At 35.0% G+C, this 12,532-nt stretch overlaps 1 protein-coding gene across 8 annotated transcripts in view; it reads left to right on the top strand.

Annotated features, from left to right (window-relative positions):
* LOC140140789 (connector enhancer of kinase suppressor of ras 2-like) overlaps positions 1-12,532 on the top strand; it is a 79,674-nt gene that overhangs the window by 12,470 nt on the left and 54,672 nt on the right. For all 8 annotated transcript variants that reach the window (XM_072162539.1, XM_072162541.1, XM_072162542.1 and 5 more), the window contains exons 2-3: positions 5,868-6,031; positions 10,320-10,531. In XM_072162539.1, coding sequence (XP_072018640.1) covers positions 5,868-6,031; positions 10,320-10,531 — 376 coding nt within the window. The remainder of the gene's footprint in view (positions 1-5,867; positions 6,032-10,319; positions 10,532-12,532) is intronic.

Raw genomic sequence — 12,532 nt, 5'->3', positions numbered from 1 at the left:
TACACTAATTTGTTTTCAGAATGTATTTTTAATTATGATTTTAAAAGTTTTTAAACATGAAAGTATAAATTAGTGCAAAATCTCCATTAACAATAACATGCAGTTTTAACTAAGATTTTATATATATAATATATGGCAGTTAAAAATGAAATTGAAAAAAAGGAAAGAAAAAACAAAGCCAAGTTTTTCAATCCACCTGCAGTTTTTGACTTACATCATAAGTATACATGACATGTATAGGACCTAGGCTTAACATTTATGATCCGTTCTGACAATACCTTGAACAAGTCACATTTTTGACATTTCATGATTTGCATGAAAATGTAAGCCTACTAGACTATTAATTAATAAGCTTTAAAATTATACCAAAATTATATAGCATCAATACTTTTCAAGATATGGATAATTTTGTAAATGATACCTTGATATTTTAACAACTTGTTATTCTGAGTGATGAGCCAATTAATTTCCTGCCTTACACAGGATTGAATAGGGACTATCATAGCTCAACTGTTAATTATTGATTAAAAATAAACCTCTTTAAAAATTAATGAACTTACTTTCAAGGATTTGAAAGTCCACTTAGTCCCACAGTCTAGTAATACCATGAAATTAAGAATTCCAAAATTTTTTTTAATGGGAATGTCATCTTTATTTAAAAGCCTATAACTCAAAAACATGTCTGGTGACTTTTGTTGGAGCTGGTCACATTATATGGTACTTTACTACTTTATGTATGTGCACGAAGTGTAAATTAATAGTATACACAGGTCATGAAAATGCTATCAGAATTAGTTCAAAGTTATTGTACCAGTTGAAAATGCTAGTCAAGGCAGTCACTAATTGAAACAAGCTATAATTCATTGAATTCAGTCAAGCAAACCGGATACCTGCATGTGGGAATTACGCCTAAGTTATATTTCACTTAATTTATAACTTCCTCAACAGTATTAACACTACCCAGTCACAAAGCTTGTAGACTTTTATCAGAATATCCAGTAGCTGTGCACAGTGGCATAGGAAGATTTTCAACATGGGGGGGTAAATTTTGTTGACGACATGTTCTGTGGGTGCCCAAGGGATGCCCCCCCCCCCTCCCTCTGGGTCAGACAATTTTGCAAAAAATAAGTAAAAACACAAATGTTTCTGGTAATTTGATCACAATTTTTATTTCTCCTGGAATTATTGGGGGTTCCTGGACAAAAATTTGAGGTTGCTGAGCCCCCTTTAACTCCTCTGGTTCCTAAGCCTATATACTGTACATGTGCAGGTAAAGTATCAAAAATAATGTTTGTGTTTCAGTATAACGCAGGGGAAAAAAGTACATTTTGGCATTTGCGAAGGCAGCCAGGCAATTCTGCTAAGGCCTGCTTGGACACCAATGCAATCACATGCTAAAGAATAAAGAAAAGTTACACATTTTGAGGGGCACCAAGGCATGGGGCATACAACCCAAGGCAATTGCCATTGGTGCCTTTGGTTATTTTTTTTCCTGATAACATTTTTGTGTGTCAAACTATTTCATTGTTTCCTGATACCTGTGTGTATCAGGAAACAATGTTTCTCATGTTTTTTTATCAACCATCATGGTAGCAATCACCACTTTTGTTTTGTGAGAGAAATATACAAAATTTGATAATGATGATTATTTTGCATGAAATTGGTTTTCCTAGACCAAGCAAACTTTGATCATGATTTTAAGTTATAGACTAAACTAATTAGTCCATAACTAGTTAACCAGGTCTATCGTTAGATCTGGTTTACTTGTAACTATGGAGATCAGACTTAGGGAGGGATCCCTTTAATTAATCTTCCGTCACTCGTAGTAAAGTCCAAAAAATTAAACTGCAGCTGTCTAATAAGCAGTGGCCAGTGGTGTAACATCATAGGGGCACAGGGGAATGTGCCCCCTCCCCCACCCGAGCTGCCAGAAGACTTCCTCATTTGCTGACAATCTTCTGTCTTCTGCAAAACATATTAAATCTTCTGCATTTGCAGCCATCTGGCTAAATCTTGTGCATTTAAAAAATATAAAAAATCAATTACACGCCCACTGTTCTATCCTTCTGCAAAAAAAAAGGTTGAGTAGCATTGGAAAGACTAACATCCAGGAGCTTTTGGGGGCGCTGATCCCACGCAAGGGCTGCTTTTTTTACACTTCTCACAAATCTTCTGCATTTACATATTCCAATGTTGGAAGTTCTGCCTCCCCAATCGATTGCAAAATTTAGAAAATCCGATAGGAAATTTGCGAAGAATGGTTTGTGCCCCTCCCATTGAGACCCCCCCATATGATGATCCATGCTACGCCACAGATATTAAGCTACATGTATTTACTTTACAATATTATAGAATTAAGGTATGTAAATACCAAAGAGTTCCTTCTCTGTAGCACTTATCTCCACCAGATATACAGACTTTAAAGTGGCTTTCTGTGACACTAAACTCAGGGCAAATTATTTGTACTGTATCTTTATTTTCAATAATACCTTTGCTCATCAGGTAGTGACTGGTAACTGTTCTTTTCATGTGGGTGGATGTGGCAATTCTCATTTCCTGCTGCATGCATTCAATACTAAAATTGATATTTTATCTCGCATTATTACAACAAAATCGAAAGGTGATTTTCTTAGCTGCACTATATGTGTACCGGTACCTCAAAGAATCACAATATGCATAAGTTACAATATGCAGGTAGTATTATGCAGATAGTCACAGACTGGAATATTGAATCAAAGATAGCAGGTCAGATCTATGGTCACACGTTTTGAGCTCGCCTCCCAAAAAGGGTGGTGCTGTTACGCTTTTTGGTATCGAGCTGTTGTAATTCTTTCTTTTTTAAAAAACTACAAAAGCTATCCCAACATATTTGATATCATTTTAAAGCTGTATCAATATGCCATATGCCTGCAAAGTGGCATTGGTCTAGCTTATACTGAAATGGAGATATAGCTATTTGAAGTTTGAAGGCCAGGGTGGTGCAGGAAGCGGGCGCCACAGGAAGCGGCGCCGCCTGTACAAACACAATGGGGAAATTTTATTTTAAGCCCTCAAATCTGAAATTTGAAATTTTTTTTTATTAATTTGAGGTGCATTATCATTTTTTGGGTATTAAAATAAGCTTACATAAATTACTCTTCCTCAAGGTTCACTGTTTTAGCCTTACTTTAGGTCAGATTAAAGGACTTTAAATCAAGATACATTACATAACTTCATGCTTGTCTCCTATCTTTTACACACAATTTTGTAAAACACCAACATTTTGATTACGGCGACGTATCAGCCCGGATAAATTGCCACATATCTTCAGAGGTATTCATCCTAGGGTAGCAAAAGTATACATTTTTGTAAAGCTGTTGAACCACAGAATTCAAACATGCTAATCAAATTTATATAGGATGTAATCTAAATAAGTATCAGTACATAGTAGTTCATTAATATTTAAGCATAATCTAGTTCATATTTTAACAATTTTTGATTGCTCGGATTTAAATTTTGTAAATCATAAACCTCAAACAATTGTATTTTTGCTGTAAGGGTCCACCCCTGGACTGTAAGAAAATAGCATTACAACTGATATAGGGTCACCACAGAAAAAATTATGACATGAAAACCTTGTATACCTTGAAACACAAAATGTTACCCATTTTTTTTTTTTTAACTTGAGCACCTTATACCTAGTGTTCATTTTGAGTTCATATTTGAATTCCCTGAGAAATTCCCTGAAAGAAAATGTATACTTTTACTATGCTAGGGGGTATACTTCAGAAAATATGAATAATGAAAGCAAAATTCATGCCGTGAAACCAAAATCGCCTATGTAACGCAAAAGGGGGCGAGTATAAAACACATGACCCTATAGATAAATTGAATACCTGAGTGGAAGAAGGGCCCAACTCCATGAAAACTGTTTTTGAGATATTAAGAAAAAACTTAATATTTGGAAAAGTTTTATAGACAGAATGTTTTCATCTTCAGAGGACCTTTAATACATGAACATACAATACTACATACATTCGAAATTAAATCTGATGTTTCCATGGCAACGGAACAGGTCTTAATACGAGCTGGAGTTGGGCCCTTCTTCCACTAATATACTGCAAGTGCCAGTTCCGTGAGCAGATATGGTAAAAATAGCCACAGAAATTTGATAATTATCCATTAATTGCACAAGTAGAAGCATGTAATATGTTAGCAAGAAAGTTTATTGTAGTGAAAAGCAGATTTCATGGGTGAACCAAAATAAATCCAATGCTATTTGGCCTGGGCATGTTGGCAATTCGTGTAGACTCTTCCCACTCTACAATGCAGTTCCACAAGAGCTCTGTTGAACCATATTCCAGACCTAATGCACTTGAGCATTTTGTTTGAGTTTGGTTCTATCACAACCCAAGTGTGTCTCCACACGGTGCGACCATTTAAACAAACAAACAAACAAACAAACAGCAGCATGATTTAGATCTTAAGATGCCATTGCTCCACAAAATATGTCCAAAAAAATCTAAAAGGATCTATCCTATTTAATTATCTTCTTTTGCTCACTATTCAGTTTCTTATGTGTTGGGTTCTTGCACTGGATTTAAGTTCTGTTTTACTTTGATATTTCCTATGCCAGTAAATATCAAAGTAATATACAATTTAGGACAGACTGTACATGTGTTTTGATTATGATAATAACCGTGTATTTTACTTGTTGGGAGTGAAACTGTACAAAATAATGCACACATACTGCGATATTGATGCACATCTAATGTATGAACCCCGCTGGGAAGTTATTAACCTATTTCATACACAAGAAAAAAAATCCAGTGGTTTTGCCATTTTAAGGGGGTACTACACCCCTGTGGTAAATTTGTGAGTATTTTTGCATTTTTCTCAACAAATAATAACACTGGTAACAAAAGTTATGTGTATTATTGGGGCAAGGAATCCAATTACTACACTGAAATTTCAGTGACTCAAGATAAGCGGTTCAGTATCTAGGAAATGAGGTACATCATAGCGGTACCTCATTTCTTATCATAAATAACGAATCGCTTGTCTAGGGTCACTGAAATTCCAATGTAGTAATTGGATTCCTTGCCCCTATAATATACATAAATTTGGTTACCAGTGTGTTATTAGTTTTTGAGAAAAATGCAAAAATAGACACACATTTATTGAGGGGTGTAGTACCCCCTTAAGACGAAATGGTCCCTAACAATATTGAGAAATGCTAGCAAATATAAATGCATTAACCCGCAAGAGAAATGAAAGCAGTCCTACCCAATGCGAACCTGTCCAAATACTGTATGTAGTATGTGGAGTGTGCGCCTGTGTGATTAATTATACACAATTAATACACTAATGGCATTTTTCCAATATTTACTCTGATTGGTTCAGGACTGGAAGAGGGTATGAATTCATAGACGTAAATCCCGGGGGGATGGGGGGATAAATTCCCCCAATATTTTGTCGGGGGGGGGGGATGGTCTATACAATCATCTCCCCAATGATGATGCCTGTATGTGTGTTTCTGACCAAATTAACCTCATATTTCGCCATTTTAGCCCCAAAAGTGTCAATTTTTGCGCTTTTTGTGCGAATTTATTCCACATTTGCACCAAATTTCATCAGTTTAGCTTCAATATGGCAAAATTTGTCGTGCCCTTCGCGCGCAATTGTACCATTACCTAAATGGTGATGGATTCACTATACTTTTTCCATCCCCATCCCCAATCCCATGTCAAAAAGAAATTAACGACAGCATGAATTTTAAATAATAGATGCAACATGGCCTTCGAAAATTACAAATTAATACAGTACTTATATCAACATTGTGGATTTGTCTAATTCTCTTACCCTTTTTATTCCTTTCATCATTTCAGGTCTAGATGACTGTCTTCATCCATACATACAGGCGTTTCTTGGTAAAGGATACGCAGGAGAAAGGCTAATGAGATTGACTCCACAAGATTTAGATGATCTGAAAATCACTAAATTAGGACATCAAGAAGTGTTACTTGAAGCAGTTGAACTACTCAAAAGCATTGTAAGTGTGATATTTGATCAACAGTGCAGTGACATACTGGATGAAATATCTGGGAGGGGTCAATCCGGGGGTCACTCGCTACCATTGTGGTATGCATGCTCGTCCCAGCACCTCAAAAATGGACCCTTAATGGCGTAATCAGTGTAGAAAAATTTCACCCCTTATTGGCGTAAGGCTCTGAAAATGTTACCCCTAAAATATGGCATAATTCGGTGTAAGAAACTAAAATGGACCCTAAATGGCGTAAACTCTAAAACAAACGCATTGAAATTGAAAAAAGATACCCTAAACGTCGAAACTTTACCTGAAAAGCACCCTTTATTCTAAAAACGTTGACGCCGCCACAAGGCCAAAAATCTACCCTTTTTGGACGTTTTTGGGGACGAGCATGCGTACCACTTTGATGTGAGTGACCCCCCCCCCCTGGGGGGTCAATTAACCCGCACTCAGAGTGACACATAACAAATAGACATTTTAAGAATGTTGGTTACCCACCTTTGCACAGTATTTTTTGTGGGGCCTGAGACCACATCAGACATACTAAGTTGCATTCTGAACATGAGGAATGTTCTTTTGTTATCAAATAATGGCAATTTGACTCATTTTGGGAAGAAAATGTGTATCCCCTTCAATACGAAAAGTCAATATTTTCATATGATGGACAGCTTTTCATACCAGATACATAACACTTTTTATGTATCATTAGATTTACTTTGAGGACTGTTAAATATCAAAAATATATTAATTTTAATAAATTATTAAAATAATTATTGACAAATTATTAAAATAATTTGTCATAAATTTTTTATTATCACAAATTTCAAAAAATCAAAATTATTTGATATCAGAAGGATATTCTCATACTCAGAATGCAATTTGGTGTGTCTGATGTGCTCTCACGTTCCACAAAAATATTATGCAAACGTCACTATCGTAGCCCTTAAAACCTCAAGATCTAGAGAAAGATCTGCAAAATTATACCAAATTAAAATACATGTATCAAGAAGTGATACTGTTTTGAGTAATGCATTACAGTAACGCACCAGCATAGCAACAATCCCCATTATAAATAAGGATCTTAAGGCAAAATTATGCGAAAATATTAGAATAATAAAAAGCAAAGTAGAAACTGTCATTCAGCACAAGTATATTGAAATATTTACCTCAATATTTTCGATGTGTAGAAACGAGAGCGATATTGTGTATGAATTAGTGCATGAATAATGCATATCACCACTTCAAACCACTAGGGCCTGTGTTCAAGCTGATAATTTGATTTTGAAAGCAGAAGTATTTGTTCTAGATTAAAGCCTCTAGAGAAAGATCAGCAAAATTATACCAAATTAAGATGTATCACGAAGTGATACTGTGGTGAGTCTTGCATTAGATCTACAGTAATGAACACCAACATAGCAACAATCCCCTTCAAATGTAAGGGTCAAAAATGACAAAATTATGCGGAAAAGGAAATAAAAAGTGACTATTAGAGTAAAGTAAAGTAGAAAAACTGCCATTCAGCACAGGTATATTGAGATATTTACCTCAATATTTTCGATGTGTAGAAACTAGAGCGATATTGTGTATGAATTAGTTCATGAATAATGCATAAGAGCACCACTTCAAACCACTAGGGCCTGTGTTCAAACTGATAATTTGATTTTGAAAGCAGAGAAGTATTTGTTCTAGATTAAAGCCTCATAGAATTTTAATTCATAGTGCAAATAAGAATTCTCTTAGTGATAACAGAACTTTAGACATCAATCTAGAAGAATAGAACAGACATGCAAAAAAAAAAAAAAGATTGTGCTTGTCCTCCACCGACCAACTCTAATTTGGAAAATCTGGTAAAAAGGTGTTTTTTGTTTGTTTTGTTTTACTGTACCTAATTTTGGAAATTTTCTTTCAACATTTTTGACATCCTGAAAAGTTTTTTTTACAGTTTCTACACACTTCTAAACGAAATGAATGAAGTGGTGTAGATACAGTAGAGTAATATCCCAATTCACAACTATTTGGGCTATTTATTTTAAGCTAATTTAAGGGATACAGTCATGTTTTGACTATATAACCTTTAAAAAAAAGAATTAAAAAAAAAATTCTCAACCGACTGACCAAATTCTGCAAAAGTTGGGGAGGACAAGCAAATAATCTTTTTTTTTTTTTGGCCTATGATTCAAAAGATGAAGAGCTGTAAGGCAAATTTAGAATGGAAAAGCATGTAATTATGTAATGTTCCACCCTGTTAGAAATAAAGAAACAAACAAATCATTTTGATGAGCCATTATAGGTCTGGTCTCAAGTAATATTCACAACTTTACAAATAATTTAGCATGACATGCTTGGGTCCAGCTCCAACACATTTGACAAGTATCATTGTATGCTTGCTTTACATCCATGCTCTTTAAGAATTTACATCCGGCAATTGTGTAATTTGGGACTTAATTTTAAAACATTATGTTAAGCACATGAACAAACAAACAAACAAAAATAGTCTTTGCCTAATTCATAATATCTATGATCAAAGTGCATTCTTTATATGATATTCTTGTACATGTATAATCCTGTTATAATATTTTAGGATCCATATTGAAAGTTTGATAATTTTTAGTTTCAATGTCATAGAACTAAATATGTGAACATCCACAACGAACCCAGTGTAAAGTCGCAATTTGGATTATCTTAGATTTGAGTTGAAATCTCCATAAACAAGTTATAAAATGATATATCACTTGTCATATGCTTGGGAAATAGGTGCTCAAAGATCTATTTTTCTCTTGAAATTTCTTTGTTTTCGATTGATTTCTGTAAGGTTTATTGGTACGTATCTCTGGATAAGCACTTTACATTGAGTTTGTCATGGATGGTCACATATTTCCTTCATAAACTTATCAGTCATCCACTATATGGTTGCCATGGTATACTCCTTCATGTAAGAAATCGCCAAAAATACTCAAGTGTGAAAACTTCATTTACAGCAGGGATTACAAGCTTTATTCTGTATAATCCCTCAATTAAGTCTTTACTTTTAGTCTAACTCTTCATGTCTTAGTTACACATAGTATAACTTTTCATGTCACACAACGGTATGGTACAATAGGCTTCGGGGCTCTTGGCTTCAGGCAACACATTGAATCATAGCTAGGTTATCAGTTAAAGGAGTGTTTCGTGATCCTAGCATCCTCTTTTTATGACATTTTTCAGTACATATCCAAGAAAAAAGCCTATTCCCAAAATTTCAGTTGATTCCGATTTTGCGTTTGCGAGTTATGCATGATTATGTGTATTACACTGCTCCATATAGACAATGCGTTGTAATTTCGTTCTGGTGCACCAGAACGAAATTCAAATTTCACGATATCTTTGCAAAACGAATTAATCTGCAAGAAATATTTTGTACATAAACATTATGTAGCCAGAGGTTTCCAGTGATATAAAAATCTCAACTTTTTTTGAGAAAAGTGGGGGATGAGGCTGTGGATCACGAAATGCCCTTTAATATCATAAAATCAATATTTGGCATCAGTTGGGAGAGGAAATATTATATTATGGGACAGTCTCACTTTTCCCCCAATGTGTGTATATACTACGTATGTGTATCCCTTTATGAGAGTAATGAATTTTGTTGTATAATTAGACATAGCATGGCAAATAAAGATTTGCGTCAGATTATAAGCTTCCAAGTACAATGTACTAAACAAAAATATCCAAAGCAAATAAAAAACGAAACTACATGTATCAACTAAAATGAGTTAGCTGATTGTAAGTTTGAAATTAGATATTAGACACTTGTCATGATGTCTTTTTGTATTTCCTACAGAGCAGTTTGACTTGAAAAAACAACAACATGCGTTTGTTTATGGTAGTCACTTTAGAGTGGGTCAGTCAGTGGGATAACTTCTAGAGGTGTTGCGAGGATCCTATGGCCGTTCTGACTCAGGGATTTAAGCTGCCCCGTGCCCCCCCCCCCCATGTGGCAGATTACAACCAACAAATTTTTCAATCATCAAAATGGCGACTACTTCTCACTCCTCAGGCTCAAAAAAAGAAAGAGACTGGGCTCCCAGGTACCATAAGTTCTGCGTCCATGCTTGGGAAACATTTGACGTCACACCGATGCAAACATTGATGTTACGTCAAATCACATTTTTACCCCCAAAGGCTTATGGGTTTTACCGAAAAGGTCAATGACCACAACAGTCTTCCCGCCAGGCTTCTTAGGATATTTAAAAAAAAGAGCTTCAAACCATGTGTAATGCTTTAACGCTAAAATTGTTGTCACACTTTTCAGAACTATGATCAACCAGAAGAAAACCTGCAATCCGTGCTGCTACATCTCAACACCAAGGCCACCAACCTGAAGAATGAGCTGGAGAAACTCCTCCCTGCTGCAGAACAAGCAGCCCATATTCAAAGTGGGTCTATCAGTTTACCTGCTAATATCTTACTAAGGATAGCAGACACAGTTACGGCTGCTAAGACACTTATATCATGGTTGGATAGGTGGGTATTTCAAAAACAATGTCATGCAGATGCTATTATATTATTACCCACACCAGGGGAGAGGAGAGAGAGACTGGATGATAGTCATGTGCTATTATTATTATAGTTGCATGAGTCAACCATATTTAAGTTTCAAGTCCCTTGTGTTTGAGTCCAAATTGAGTCCTCAAGGCTCCAATACAAGTTCGGATCTTGACTGTCAAAACCCATGTTTCTATAATGCCACTTTGGTAAAAAAACCTAAAAACAAACAAACAAAAAACCAGAGGTTTGTCTCAAAGGTCCACCACACATTAAAAAATGTGCACCTACACACCATATTAGTTACTCCCTGCTAAGATGTAAATTTCAAAACAAATCTGAATACAAATGAATACATCACAGAAACAATTATATCTACTAAAAGTTGTACAGAATTATTTTTGTGTTAAGTTTATGAAGTGATATTATTAATGCTATATTATTTCATTATCACTTTAGTCTTCGATGGAAAGCAAATGAGATTAATTCTAAATTGGACTGCTTCTAAATTTAGCTATATGTGAAAAACAATTTTGCTTTCATGCTCAACAACAAAAATTAGCAAATCAAAGTTTCAGCTCTAATTTTGCGAACTATATGTTCAGAGAGAGACTTATTATAGATTTTTCATACACTCCTATCAAAGCAGCCAATCAGAAAAGCTGTTAGAAAAGTACGAAACATGCATTAATTGTGTATATTGTGCACTCCGCGTACCACGCGCAGTGTTTCGCGCTCGTTCGCGTCACGTAGGATTGATTCATTTTTCGAGCGGGTTGATGCATTTATATTTGGTTCTGTTTTCCAACATTTTTAGTGATAATTTGTTATATAAAAAAAGTAAAAATCATGTGTTTTTTTTCTTCTCGTGTATGAAATAGATTAATAAACTTGTAATACTTATTGGGAGAGAAATTAGACAAAATAATGCACTTGCGCTGATGTTGATGGGACTAATGCAAGGCCCGAAATAGGAGCGATTCACAAGCATCAACATCAGCGCAAGTGCATTATTTTGTCTAATTTCTCTCCCAATAAGTAATATGCGTTCATTAACCTATAAATATTGGCAATGCATAGTAGTGTGGGTTTGTTTTATTCCCAAACCAACTGATTAACAGGAGCTTTGAGACAAATCTTTAATAGTCTGGCCTTTAATTATAATTTGCATTTTAAAGTATTCTTCCATGCCCAGAAAGAATGAGATCATTTGTCAGTCTTCCTTTGTTTTATAATGCTCATCTATCAGGGGAACAGTTCTTAAATCCCAATACATTTGTACATTCATTGAATGACCTTTGAAGATTTGGGTACAAAAACTCATACTCGGGCTCATACTCTGCAACTTGAGGTCAAATTTTGCACTATGATTATGTAATTGAGGTTATTGGACTATGCCATTGGTATGAGGCTCTTGTGGTCCATAGTATAAGGGGTTTATACTAATCTAGTGGTAATACCACACTTCCTTAGTTAGATATAGTGTGTCTTATCTCAAGTAACATAATTTTAGATTTCGCAGTGATATATTCCTATCAGTCTGATTTGATTGTATCACCAGCATATGTATGTAATTCACTGCATTAGGTTAACCCCATGAGCACTACCTGCTGATCTAAAATTGCCTATGATTGGTCAATTACATGATATCTTTACTTAAATTACCAATCAGAATGGAGCTTTGCAAATAATTCACCCCATTTTTTTTTGTTTGGTGAAATTATTCTAACAATATGTTGCTGATTGGTCCAATTGATAATTATAAATTCTTTTCGGCCAATCGGCAGGTAGTTCTCATGGGGTACACATGCGTGTTTTGAATCTGCCATTGCAAAATCCAACTTGGCATTACTCTCAATATGAGACAAGACAGGCTATAATTATAATGTAAGACTCAAGTGATTGTTCACAAAGTACAATAATAATATTGGTCCCTTTTTCTAAATAATCTTAATTCAGATATTGAAGTTTATAAATGTA

Source organism: Amphiura filiformis, chromosome 19 (assembly GCF_039555335.1).
Source record: "Amphiura filiformis chromosome 19, Afil_fr2py, whole genome shotgun sequence".
Classification (NCBI taxonomy): Eukaryota; Metazoa; Echinodermata; class Ophiuroidea; order Amphilepidida; family Amphiuridae; genus Amphiura; species Amphiura filiformis.
Note: the sequence above shows the minus strand (reverse complement) of the source record. Positions and strands in the feature narration are given on the sequence as shown.